Source organism: Pygoscelis adeliae, unplaced genomic scaffold (genome assembly GCF_000699105.1).
Source record: "Pygoscelis adeliae isolate BGI_AS28 unplaced genomic scaffold, ASM69910v1 Scaffold585, whole genome shotgun sequence".
NCBI classification, from domain to species: domain Eukaryota; kingdom Metazoa; phylum Chordata; class Aves; order Sphenisciformes; family Spheniscidae; genus Pygoscelis; species Pygoscelis adeliae.
In genome coordinates this window covers 258,396-271,872 of record NW_008824801.1, presented here as the reverse complement: position 1 = coordinate 271,872, position 13,477 = coordinate 258,396, and the positions used below count along the sequence as shown (strand labels likewise).

The following is a 13,477-nucleotide window of genomic DNA, read 5'->3' as shown; positions in this document are numbered from 1 at the left end:
TCCCTTGTACGGCAAAGAGCGAAAAAGCCTTTGAGATCCCTGCGTTTGGACCCGCTGGAGACAAGGGGAGGTGGCGGTGGGAAAGCTCGGCAGATGGGTTTGGGGATCTCCTCAGAAGCGTGGTCCTCCCGCGCTGTCACCTCGGGTCTCTTTCCCGAAGGGCCTGGGACTGCTGAAGAGATTCAGGAGCAGCTTCTGTCGTTCCGTATGTTGGGATGATAACGGAAAACGAAGGCTTTTAGTTCCCTAAAATACAGATAGTGAGTGCCAGGCCTTGCCTAATGTGTTTTTCCTGGCATGTGAGATAACGCTAAAGTAAATTACTCCTGTCTGTCTCTAATAGTTTGATTTTTGTTGTTTAGCTGGCAAAGAAATACCACCCTGATACAAACAAGGATGACCCTAAAGCTAAAGAGAAGTTCTCTCAGCTGGCAGAAGCCTACGAGGTAATATGCAGGATTTTATCCTCATGAAAAGGAGGAAAGATTGGAGGGTAGATGCGGCGAAACACCACTTCTTCTTGGGTGCCTTTCCTGTAAAACCATGGCTGTTTTTTCATTTCCCGTACTTCAGGCGCGAGTGCCTCTGTCCCAGCGCTGTCTCCAGGAAATTACTCAGCCCAAGTATCTGATTTAGCTGGATACGTTTTGGGCCGTTTGAATTTGTGCTCTTTCTCGAGCACAGTGAGCGACTGGCAGGGATGCCGCGGTCGCCGCGGTGGAATTATTGGTCAGCTTAAGCAAACCAACCAACCAACCTGTCGGCAGTTCCTAGCTGTTTGAGACGGAGGCACCTTCCACTGTGCTGCACCCCAGCCCCGTTTCTTCCTGCTCTTCGGCTTGTTCAGAAATCTTCCCCTGCTGGTTTTTGCGCTCGGGGGGTTTCAAATTTACCCCGGCACTCTTACCACTTAATACACGCGATATAGTAATGATCGGCTACGGAACGCACGTTAGCCTTGCTTATTACAAATTGGTAAGATCTTGTCATTTTCCTGACGACGAGCTGCGAGATGCCGGGGAAGAAGGAGCTTTTTGGTAATTCGCGTGCTGCCGAGAGCTGGGATGGCCCTCCTGACGACGGGGAGGTCTGAGAACGTGGGCTTGCGGCGGTAACGCCAGTAGCCTTGAATTCTCCCGAGAGGCGCCACTCTGCAGGTAGAGGCTGTCCAGTCGCTCGGGATCTGGACAGTGTCCTGACGGCCTCGTTCTTTTGCCCCAAAGGTGTTAAGTGATGAAGTGAAGCGGAAACAATACGATGCGTACGGCACGGCTAGTTTTGATCCTGGCGCAGCAGGTGCCGGCGCTGGGCGGCAGTACTGGAGCAGCGGTCCGTCGATTGATCCGGAAGAGCTTTTCAGAAAAATCTTCGGAGAGTTTTCGGGATCCCCTTTCGGCGATTTTCAGAACGTCTTTGACCAGCCACAGGAGGTATGAAACGTGTTTATTTTCTGAGTAGTGAAATGAAACTGAGAAATGAAAAAACACAAAAGCTGGAGACGGACGCTAGCCTGTCACAGATTGCTCCGGGAGCGAGCTTTAGCACAGGATTTCCTTCTGGGAATGTCAGCACACGAGCGTCCCGTTGTAGGGGTGGGAGAGTCACCTATTTTTGGTAAGCCGTGTGGGTGCGTTCTCCACATCACCAGATAGAGTGTTTTTTTTTTTTCCTGGGCTTCAGCTACTTCATTTGGTGTTTACTGACACCGGTTGGTGCTGCCAGACAATTCCATCATTGTAGAGGCGTCTTTGCTGCTGTACGTTGATTTATGTATGTCTGCTTTGATCTGTAATGCTAAAAACCACAAAATACCTTTAAACTATAAAACAAGCCTTCCAGCGTTAGGTTTGACTGCTTAATTGTCTTAATTTTGCAACTTAATTGGCTTAACTTTGCAGTGGAGCCCATAATAAAGCAAGACCTATTTCTTGTTCTTTGTACCGCAGCTAAATGCTCTTTTAAGTCTTGACAGTGTTGGTTCACGTGCTGCCTTCAGAAACGCGTGCTATTTGGTACTTCTGGCTTCACTAAAAACGGCCGTTCTACTATAAACAGAATTTCCTGTTTTGTGCGGTCATCCTTGCTGACGTAAAGAGTTTATCGAGGAAGAACAGATACTTTCACTGGGATTGAAAGCCTTCTCCCTCACCTGTTGCTGCATTCCCATTAAAGACAGCCTTTAGAAGTACTGAGAGTTTTCCTCAGAAAAAGGAAACGCTTTTTCCTCAGAAAAAGTCAAGAAAAATGCTTGACTTCTATTTTTACTTCCTTCTTTTCTGTTTTTATACCTCGTTTCTGCTACACAAGTGCTCATCAGACTGGTGTAATCGTCATCCCTGTAATGTCTGCTGTCCTTTTGTACCCCTTTTTATTTCTGTGAGACACATTATCGCTTCCTCAGGTGAGGCAGAACCCTTCTGAATCTGTTTCTTCCCCCCCCATTACCTGGATGTATTTTAAGCATTGTTTGCTATTTGGCCTAAACCAATTTCAGCCTGCTTAAGACCCCATCGCGTATCAGTTGTCGATTGATGTCCATGTTTCCTGTACAGTATATCATGGAACTGACATTCACCCAAGCGGCAAAAGGTGTTAACAAGGAGATTGTGGTGAACATCAACGACTCCTGTGAGCGATGCAATGGGAAAGGACACGAACCTGGTACCAAAGCCCAGCACTGTCACTACTGCAGCGGCACGGGCATGGTAAGTGCTTTTTAAGACACAGGTTCTGCTGCGCTTTTCCTTGTTGGGGCAAGTCAGCGAAAAATTCTCACTACAGTCATCAGCTTATCTTGGGTGAAGCCGAGTTAATGCGGACTTGATGATAACAGGCACTGGGAAGATTTTCTTTGTATTAAAGCAGTGCTCTGCCCAGCTGAAAGCACTAGCCTTCAGGGCTAGATCATCTGGTATCGTACACCCAGCAAACCGTATTTATATAATGTAACCGTTCTGAAATTACTTGGGCATTAATTGGGATACTTTGAATTGAGGGGCGGAGGGAGGAGGAAGGTGACGATAGCCTAAGGGTAATCATGAAGTGAGAAGATGCACGCTGCTTACAGTAAGTAAAGAAATGAACACCTCTGCTATGAGGACAGGCTGAGAGAGTTGGGGTTGTTCAGCCTGGAGAAGAGAAGGCTCTGGGGACACCTTACTGCGGCCTGTCAGTACTTAAAGGGGGCTGATAAGAAAGATGGGGAAAGACTTTTTAGAGGGCCCGTAGCAATAGGACAAAGGCTAATGATTTTAAACTGAAAGAGGGGAGATTCAGACTAGATATAAGGAAGAAATGTTTTACGCTGAGGGTGGTGAAGCACTGGCCCAGGTTGCCCAGAGAGGTGGTGGATGCCCCATCCCTGGAAACATTCCAGGTCAGGTTGGACGGGGCTCTGAGCAACCTGATCTAGTTGAAGATGTCCCTGCCCACGGCAGGGGGGTTGGACTAGGTGGCCTTCAGAGGTCCCTTCCAACCCAAACCATTCTGTGATGGAGCTTCAGGCTTTCAATTTCCACACATCAAAATGGGTACTGGCAATCAGTCTGTGACCAGAGGACCTTTCTGCGCAGAACAGTTGTAGCTGGTCAGAGGAGACTGCAAGCTCTTCCCATCATTTCCTCATGTGCTTCAATCTGATGGGTGGCTTTCACAGTTCAGTCCATAGCTTGGTCTCCATAATGTTTTCCTGGACACTGGCAATAATTCATGCAAGTGGATTGTCCTTGGATTCCTCAAAATACAGATGTTTGTAGTTCCTTGTGAAATAGCACTGTAAGGAGCTTTGTTCCTGCTTGTGCATTAAAGCCTAGAGGTGGAAAGCGTCGTGCTTCCCTTCCCCTCGCCGTGAGACGCCTGCTCATGGTGATGGTTGTCAGTGGAAATCGGAATGCGATGGCAGTTGAATCTGATCCAGCTTCTCACAAGCAGCACCCTCTTTGGATTTCTGAGCCAGCTCCACCCCTTGCTAAAGGGTATCGCTGTCCTGTCAGGTTGCACGTGCAATTAGCAGGACTCAGATGTGCTGGGCCAGTCACTGGCAGTGTTTCGTGGAAGTGAAAAGTACCGTCTCGGTACCAAATATTTGCACCATCTGTGTTTTCTTCACTAGGAGACAATAAATACCGGCCCTTTTGTAATGCGATCTACATGCCGACGATGCGGCGGTCGGGGTTCCATCATAACAACACCGTGCGTAGTATGTCGAGGAACGGGGCAAACCAAACAAAAGAAGAGAGTGATGGTTCCTGTGCCAGCTGGTTAGTGGTGTGCTTGTGTGCTGCTCTCTGTTAAATGACTATAGTTCTTTGCTCCCACTCGGCCAACAGCAAGGCACTTGCCTCCAAAGCGTGGCTGGTCCCTGCCAGGTACGAATGTGAGAGCAACGTAAGTTGTTTTGCTGCAGAGAAGTTATCTTAAGAGCAAAGCAGGTTGATAGCTTGGCAATTGAAAGGGTTAGTAATGAGATGAACTTTCTGGCCACGGCTATAAGTGTTTGCTTTGCCCTTCCTGAGCTGAGGTTTTGGTTCTTGCGTGGATCCTTCTAGGCATCTTTTTGAAGAGTGAAACTCAAAAGATTTTGTTGCCTTGGGTCTTTCGTTTGTCCTTGATGAAGCTTGGGGGGAGGTGGGAATCTTGAAAGCTCGGCTCAGAAAGGAGCGCTGGTGGCCGTCCTCACCAAAGAGGGTAAAATGGCTGGTGGGGCTGAAGGCTTGCTTCTGTGAGACCGCCCTGGGTGAGCACCCTGTAATTTTCCTGCAGCTTGCGGAGGCTGCCCCGCGTTCCTTAGTCGGATGCACTTCCCTAAAGAATTCTGTAAGGGATTGAAGTAACGAGCCTGTTTGGCGTGTAGCGATCACCTCGGAGGTATAAATGTGTGCTGACACCTCCCTCCTTTGGCCACGGCTCCTGTGGAGAGTGTTAACTGCGCTGCCCGCTGGTAGGTCTTGTGCCTCGTGCTCCTGGATGTGGAGGTGCTGCTGTGGTGGCAGGCTTTTGGGGATGGCAAGAGATCTGAAGAGAAAAGCTGTAGGTATCCAAGTAACACGTGGATTATAAGGTGACATTCCCTCTTTTTTTCTGATTGCAGGCGTTGAGGATGGGCAGACAGTTCGGATGCCTGTGGGGAAGAAAGAAATTTTCATTACGTTCAGGGTACGTATCGTTACATTGTAGGCTGTTTCCATCACTTAAGTTGGTTGCTTGTTCCCTTCGCAACTGCCTGGGGAGTCTGACTGAACGGGGGACGGAGGAGGAAGAGCGAGTGATCCTTTGGAACAGCTGAGGTAACATGATCCACGTGAACTTTCTGAGATAGCAGAAGATCTGCATTGTAACAAGTGGTGTAACGTTAAGTCTGCTCATGAAGAATCGCGCTGCTTGTTCCAGGACCGAGGCCCTTACGGTTGCGTGCATCAAAATTCAGAGTAGGTTCTTGATGCCTTGAGTCTTTGAGTTGGAAATGTGAAGGAGCTGTCTGCTTGCAGGGGTGGGAGCGCCGAGGAGGGCTGCGGGAATGCCCGTGAGAGGCTGGCTGGTCAAGTCTCTTTGCAGATACACGTTAAGTGCTGCTTTGCACATGTTTTGTAGCTGGGGCCCTCTTCTCCTGTAGGTATCCTGTCATACGCGTCTCTGTCAAGGAGGAAACTTTTTTCAGCACCTTTTTTGTGGTGCGGGAGGATTTAATTCTCTTCCAGGCTGTGAGGCCACTGCTAAGGTGCTTGCCTCCCTCTTCTCTTCTGGCTTTCCCCGGTTCAGGGTGCTGGACAAGGCAGTGCCTTCTCTGTCTCCACAGAATCACACTGACACTGATAAATTAACAACAGGATTAGGGGAGGGAGTTGCTGAGATAGGAAGCAGGCATCCTCCTAAGCCTCTGGCTAATTACAGATATGTCAAGATCTGTGTTTTTCTAAAGGGCTGAACTTTAACTTGGACTTCTTACCTGTGCAGTTTGTGGATGATAAAGGGTCTGACTACAGCATTCTGTCAGGTTTTATTATGAGAACTTTCAAAGCCATTTACCGTGAGAACTTCATGGTGGTGTGCTCACTTCTGTTTGGAACTGCCTGCCTTTCAGGTTCAGAAAAGTTCTGTGTTCAGAAGAAATGGAGCAGATATCCATTCGGACCTCCTTATTTCAATAGCACAGGCTGTTCTGGGAGGCACAGCCAGATGTCAAGGCTTGTACGAGACAATCAATATCACGGTAAGTACCATTACGTGGAAGAGCTTGGGCATAAATCGATGTGGGACAGCAGGGACTTCTCCTTTGCTGCTAAGATGGTGCAAATCTCCTAAGTCTGCCAGTATCGAGTTTCAGACTTCTTTAGGGTTGAGCGTCGGGTAGTTTGTGACCTGCTTGGTCACACCTCCTTTCCTATCGCTGTGTAGGGACAGGGAAAGGGCGGGCCGGGCGGATCGCAGGACGAACCCCATGCCAGGTCTACAGACTGTGCGAGGTTCTTTACTCGTTCCTTCAGAAGCTTTCCCGTCACTACTGACTTAGCTGCTGAATGTGTCCAGATGCATGAACGTACCAGATCTCTCCCATCCTACTTTGAAGCTCGCTGGAGCAGTAGTTAATTATTGTAGACATGTAATGTAACTACTATATAAATGGTTAAACTAGAGTAATAAACGTGACCCCTCTGTGTTCATAGATACCCCCTGGTATTCAGCCAGACCAGAGAATTCGAATGAGCGGGAAAGGCATTCCCAAGGTTAACAGCTACGGCTACGGAGACCACTACATTCACATAAAGATAAAAGTTCCTCAGTAAGTAGAGCTAATGCAGGTTTTTGTGAAATCTTGAACTTTTCGCAAAAAACGTTGTTCAGAAAGATGTTGTGAAAATTCCTTACTGCTTTATCGAGATCGTTAATTTCTCACTCTGCTTTTAATTCTGATGTGAGGTAGACTTTTTTTTTTTTAAATAATACCATTTGGCAACCCAGCTCTAAAAATCCTAAACCCTGGAAATACATAAGTAGTTCTTCACCTGCGTGTTTGCCTGGCTGTCTGCGATTCTGTCTGGAGCCCGGTTACGTAAATTCAGTGTTCTGGCTTATAACGCGTCTGTGCTCTCACACCTACAGCTTCAAGGAACTGAAGTCCTTGGCAGTTGCTTTTCAGGCTGCTTGGCCGCCCTCTGCTCCGGTGGTGAAGGAAACTTTTTAGCTCGTATTGCTGCATTTGGCAAGGGAGGTAATTTCCTGAGGTCTTCCCACCAGATGTGTGTCCTGTTGCAGCTCCACACGGTTCTTAGCACTTACTTTGTTTTTTTTTCACTGCAGTTTGGTGAAATGCAGTGGGTCATCTCTCTTCTCTTCCACCGAGACTTATTCTTTATAGATTGCTCATTTTAAGAGCACCGTTAGGGATTAGCAGCGTCTGCCAGGGGTACTTCCAGTAGCTGCCTCTCGTGCGTGCTGCTGGAGAAGGTTAAAGAGGTCTGTTGATACATCTGTCCCTGAAGGCAGCTGGAACCGACACCTCTGTCTTCAACCTGCAGGAGGCTGACGGATCGCCAGAGAGCCTTAATGATGAGCTACGCCGAGGACGAGGCGGATGTGGACGGCACGGTGAACGGAGTCACAAATACGGCATCAGGTGAGCGGTGGGAAGTAGCGCTTCTTCCTCGTGGAGTTGGCGTGGGAGTGCAGAGCGCTTCCTGAGGGCTCCTGGGGAGGAAGGTGAGCCAAGGTCACCTTGAGACAGCGTGTCGGCACAACCTGCCAAGCATGTTATGTTGGAAATAGTTTTAGTATGATGTTAATAGGCTGCAGCACAAAGCAAGGAGGTAGCCTCTTCCCAGAAAGCTTTACTTGAATACTTACTGGGCAAATCTGTGCATGAATAGAGCGCGGGTACTGAGATACTCCGGGGTCCTGACAAGTTGTGGTGAGTCTCGCTGTGGTGATGAAAGCCTTCCGCTCCCTGCTTCTGCCCCTGTGCCAGAAGTAACTTGTCCTAGTAGCAGAGGTACAAAAAGAGAATGTGCTTCAGGCCAATTTGCTGTGCGAGCTAATCTGTTGTGCTTCTGACTGCAGTGGGGACGTTTCTCCTTGAAAGCTGAAGGGGAGTACTGCTGTCAAGGCTGCTCTAAGCCACGCTCTCTGCACACGGGGGAATCTTCGGTAGAAATGTTCACTGGTGCTGAGTGTTGGCTCCAGCCAGTGGACAGCGTCCGGCGCGATGGAGGGAGTGAAGTCAGCTGGGAGCTTTGTAAAGCTGCTCTTTCAGCTCCAGATCAAAAATTTTGATTGATCAATTACGTGTTTTAAGTTTCAGGGGTGAGGTACCTGGCATCAGTAGCAGCCAAAGGCAAAACGTACGGTAGAACAGTAAGGCAAGAGCTTTGTCTTTTGCTACTGGAAAACAATTTTTTCTTTGCTCGTATTGGAACAATGAACTACTTAAAGCTGGTTGGATTTCTTTTTATGCTTGAAACCAAAAAGGGCATCTATGACTGCGTACAGCTAGGCAAAGGTGAGAGTCTTTCAAAGCTGCTAAACGATCCCAGGAACTCAGGTCCTCTCTACGACACATGCCAAAGCCTGAGGAATACAGTCTGAAGTTCAGGATATTGGAAGGCAGTATCTGCCGAATACTTCCCAATGTTATGTTTCATAGTGCTTCCATACCACAGAAGTTATGTCTTTTCCGCTGAGGGTAAGCACTAAAGGTCAGCCCTGGGGGGAAGGGGAGAGATCTCTAAGCACAAAACTTTCATTCCAGCTTTTTAAAGACGTTTATGTGCCAAAGGAGAAAAATGCTCTCCAAATCTGTTTTTTAAAAAGTAAACCTGCCAGTTTTTACCACAATTAAGCAGCAAGGTGGATTAAAAACAACGCCAGTCGTTTGCAGTGTAGAGACAGGCTGTTGCTGAAAGTGTGTCCTTGTTCTGGGAAGCAGAAATACCCTGAGTGGATGGAGGCGTGTTCTGCTGCAGGCTTCATACCATTGCATCAGTCTGAGCTCGCCAGTCAGCTGCGGGAGGACGGGGAGGACTGGACTTTGTGTTCTCTGTGTGCAAGAAAGCTCGAGGAGGATTTGGGGGTCTTATTGTTTTACTGTAGAAACAGCAGATTAGCAAAGAGGTCTCCTTTGTTCTTGCTGTAGCCGTTTCTCAGAGGGACAAACAACTTCTCAGGACCTGTTTATATAGGAAAATTATGCTCGTTGCTGCCAGAAAGATTCCTTATCTGGGCGCTTGTTCTGCAATACTTGTAGCCTTTTTCATTCTAGCGTGAGTTTGTTTTCTCCGTGATACTGTTTGTCTGAGCATTGCACGAGGATTACTTGAGGCAGGCTCCTGGTATGGTTTCGCACGGCTTTGCTCTAAGGGGTCACAACACGCCCATGAAACAGGAAGACGGATTGTTCCAGGGACCCCCAGTACAGCTTTTTTTTCTGTAAAGTCATGGCTGGCGGTGGTCAAGTTGACAACTTGGTTTTAGTGGCAGACTCCCGATTCCAAGTGCTTGTTTCCAAAGCCTGTGGGGTCCCTGACTTGATTGTGCAGCATGAGAATTCCCTCGCCAGTTGGAGGGCTGGGGAGAGAGGAAGGGAACGGTGGTACCTGGGCTCACAGTCGTCTTTTCCACTTCTGGGGTCCGGGCGCTCCAGTGCTTTCACTGCAAGTGGTCCGGTACTGTGGCTCGCTGCCAGGTGCGGCCCTGTACGCGAGGATGCAGGCAAAACCAGCTGCCGTGACTTGACCATTCCCCGTCTAAAATAACCCTCTCGCTTCGTCAGGGGTGCTGGCTACTGGTGGGAGATGTATCTGACTGCAGCCCTTTGCTGTTTGTGTCCAGGTGGCAGGGCCACGGCTAGCGCTGACGCAGGCGGGGATAGGCCTGAGGCTGAGGAGAACAAGGAGGGATTCCTTTCCAAACTTAAGAAAATGTTTAGCTCCTGACACCCCATCCGAGGTAGGAGGCCTCTTGTGTTTTATTGTCGTCTTTCCCCCACACTAAGCAGAATTTGCACTTCTTGGGAGGTAGAAGCAGCAAAAGCACAGCATTGCTTCTCGCTTAGCCTCAGGCCTTCCAGCCACCGGTGTGAAAAGCCCTAGCTGTCCCCTGTGACCTGGAGCAAAAAGCCCAGGGACTAAATTGCATTTTTGCTGCAGCAAAAATGCTGGGTATGTCTTCAGGGAGGTTGCTGGCCTCTCCTGCAGCTCTGCTTCCTTGTCCGCTCAGTGGCTGTACCCGATTCAAAGCACTGAGGGTGTTCCCGTTAGCTGGTAAAGCTGGGATCGGGCAGTTCTGCTGCCACCGCAAAGCCCGGCCTTGCCGGGAGGCGCAGGTGGGCCTGCAGAGCCTCCGGTGCCGGTATGCTCAGGCTGGACTCGCCCCTACCACAGGCTTACAGCACCAGGAGGGAATCGGTCTTTGTCGTAAAGCACAGCAAAGCCCCCGCCAGACAAATGAGTACAGTGTTATAACTCAGGGTGCCGTTTAGTTGGTGTTGGCCTGCTGCGAGGGAGCGCTCCAGACTTGAAATCAGCTACGGTAGACTGTGCTGTCTTGGATTCCAGGGGCTCAGCTTCCTGTCACCGCAGGCTTCAAACTCGTCTGTTCTGCACGGCTGACGAAGCGTGACGGTGGGGAGGTGCTCTGGCGCCTGCGCTCGCAAAGCAGGGTGCAGGGGCTGCTGCGCGCCTTAGGCCGACGCGGTCAGGAAACGCTAAACTTTTCTCTTGCTTCAACCACAGGGAAGCGTTCTACTGGAAACTAAGAGCCAGCCGCAGCAGGTCATCTTTGCAGTCGGGGATGAATCTTTCTGGCAGCGGGCTCTGGAGAGCAAAGGATGTCAGTCAGCAGCACAGCGAGAATCCCAGCTGTAGAGGCTACAAACCACTGAGGCACCAACAAGCATCATGATACAAAACCCACTCACCGTCCTAGGAAACGGTAATGAAGGAAAATGCCAGCTTTGCAGAAATGCGGCGCTCTCTCGAGGTTGCTCCACAGTCCCTGCTGCTGCTGGGAGCTTATTTGGTAAAATTTAAAGTTGAAATATTATTTAGAATCCAAAAAAGTGGAAATGTGAAATAAAAATTGTCCTTCTAGCACAGAGTGGAGCAGTTTGCTGTATGGAGTCCAAGACGGCTGCTGCTCGCTCAGGTGCCCTTCTGAATGCTAGATGTGCTTGGTGAACTTGTCACCGCTTATTTTCTCCTAGGAGACTCGGTGGGTGAGTGAGTTTGAACCCCGTCATCGCGACAGCCCCCCTAGCTGTCCTGCACATCTCTCTGAGTGGGAAGGCTCCCTGCGGCTGGGACTCGTCAGAGCCCAGCTGCCCTGGGGTTCCTTAGTCCTGCTGATTTCCTGCACAAAGAGCAGTGATGGGATCTGCACTTTGCCTGAGGTTTCCCTCCCCCCCAATAACGAAAGTTACAACACAAATGCTGTCGCTTCCGAATGGGTACAAGTTTATCACCAAGCCCTCTGCCAGTTTGGGACAAAGTCTTTTATTACATTAGCGCAACACCCGTAGCATAAATGATTGGTCAAAGAGTCATCGTTCCTACATGTGTGAGAATACAAGTGAAGTGGATCGCTCCTTCCGGGTGGAGTTGAGCTCTTGCAGTGAGTATGTCCATGGTTACCGTAGCCCGCTGTTGTTAGTTATACTGTGCAGGTACCATCAGCCCACATACTACTAATCGACCAGTTAAACAAGGACATGTCGTAGTCTTGCCCTTCTTAATTTGCTGAAATAAAGCACGCGTTGCCTCCTGATTAAACTGTCTGTAAAGTGATTCTGTATCCATGTAAATAAGATTGACTTCATAAAGATATTTAACACGTGCTGTACCTCGCTGCCTTGTCTATTCTTCCGACCTTGTCTGTCACCCCCTTTCCCTCCCCCAGGAACAGGAACGAAGGTCTTCTCTCGGACAAGGAGAGGACGGGGTTAGATGGCTTGAGCATTTCTCTGGTGGCTGCGATTGACTTTAAGCACAGGACGGCTAAATCCCAGAGCTCTTATCCGACCCGTACCTGAAGCATACGGTGGTGTGGGGGAAGGAGCTTTTTAAGTGAGTCTTAAACCCTGAGGTTGGACAGCCTTGCAGAGGTTTTACTCAACTCACGGGGGCAGCGACTGAAATTAGCTCCAGGAGCCCAAAGGCCAGGCCAGAGCTGAGAGCTGTCTGAGGTGAGGAATTAGGTTCAGCTTTCAGGTTACGCAGCGCAGGACGTCACAGCACGGTCCCCTGTGCCAGGGTGGTGCTAACGCAGCGCTCGGTCTCTCCAGGCGTGCTGCTCTGCCCGCTGGCTCACCTGCGGTGCCTGAACCCGCTCCATGGAGAAACCCCAGTGTTTTCTGTTTGCTTAGGAGCCTGCGCCGGTGCTGGCTGTGGGCCGGCCGTGGGTACCTGCAGCGGCTGCAGAGAAGGCACTGCCCTTCGGAACCCAGAATTCAGCCCACCGAGGTGCTGCATGCTCAGAGCTGCCTAGGAAAGAGGGTGATCCTGGGAAAACAAGCCGCCGCCGCCACCCTACAGATGTGAAAACACCCGGAATCACTAAACAAAGACCTCCCTGAAGATAGCGTGCAAAGGTAGCGCTTCTCCCACCTGCCTGCCTGCAGCTGTACAGCTTTTCCTCTTGCTCTAGTCTAAACAGTCTCAACCAAGTTGCAGGAGAGCCCTGCGGCACACGCGTGGACCAAAGCTCTTCCCAGCTCTGGCAGGGTCAGCCTTTCGCCAGGGCGCTAGTGGAAAGGCAGCGCGGCTCAGCACAGCTCACCTCCTTGGCCAGTTCCCGCTACCTGCTGCAGAAGCTCGGGTAGAAGAGGAGGGAGGGAAGGGTCAGAAGGCGTGTGTCACTGTCAGAAGACAGTGGCCTTACTGTCTGCCACCCACTGATGGAAGGCGCGGGCCTTGGGGTTGAGTTTCACGTTCAGGTCCACGTCGCGGTCTGGCTTCAGGGCATAGAAACGGAACATAGTGGCCATTGCCTTGGCGCCAGGGGAGCCACGTTTCTCATACTCCTCCGGTGAGATCTGCAAAAAGAATTGGGGGGGGAAAAAAACCCAGTCTTGTCACAGGGCAGAGGCTGCTGGGGCATTCCCGTTGGACCATGCAGGGAAGCCAAAGAGGGCTGCATTAGAGCAGCCTGCCACATTATTTCCACTGCTGAGGAGGGCTCTGCTGCTCTGCAAGTCATTTCGGTTGGGTTTGTGTAAAGGAAGCAGCAGCCCTGCAGCATGACGGCAAGGCAGCGGAAAGCCTTCACCATAGCATGCTGGTGGGAGGTGGGATGAAGCAGACCACTGTCTCTTGGTTGGTGCTGACCCAGGCGCAGCGTGAGAAAGGGTGGTGGTGGGGAAATCATGCCGCACAGGTGCTCGGGAGCTTGTTCTGGATCTGTCCCAAGCCAGCTGCCCCCACCCCCCCCGGAAGCCGCAGCCACTGGCAGGGCAGTGGCGCTGAGCACCCCGCAGCCCCGCCCGGCAGGGGAA

At 50.3% G+C, this 13,477-nt stretch overlaps 2 protein-coding genes across 2 annotated transcripts in view; one reads left to right on the top strand and one right to left on the bottom strand.

The window, feature by feature from the left end:
* DNAJA3 (DnaJ (Hsp40) homolog, subfamily A, member 3) overlaps positions 1–11,820 on the top strand; it is a 14,998-nt gene extending 3,178 nt beyond the window's left edge. The window contains exons 2-10 of the mRNA XM_009323971.1: positions 363–446; positions 1,224–1,430; positions 2,553–2,705; positions 4,112–4,259; positions 5,090–5,154; positions 6,080–6,208; positions 6,663–6,778; positions 7,515–7,612; positions 10,722–11,820. Coding sequence (XP_009322246.1) covers positions 363–446; positions 1,224–1,430; positions 2,553–2,705; positions 4,112–4,259; positions 5,090–5,154; positions 6,080–6,208; positions 6,663–6,778; positions 7,515–7,612; positions 10,722–10,744 — 1,023 coding nt within the window. The 3' untranslated portion in view covers positions 10,745–11,820. The remainder of the gene's footprint in view (positions 1–362; positions 447–1,223; positions 1,431–2,552; positions 2,706–4,111; positions 4,260–5,089; positions 5,155–6,079; positions 6,209–6,662; positions 6,779–7,514; positions 7,613–10,721) is intronic.
* A 1,024-nt stretch (positions 11,821–12,844) lies between these two features.
* NMRAL1 (NmrA-like family domain containing 1) overlaps positions 12,845–13,477 on the bottom strand; it is a 4,079-nt gene continuing 3,446 nt past the window's right edge. Inside the window, 1 exon segment of the mRNA XM_009323970.1 lies at positions 12,845–13,018. Coding sequence (XP_009322245.1) covers positions 12,845–13,018 — 174 coding nt within the window.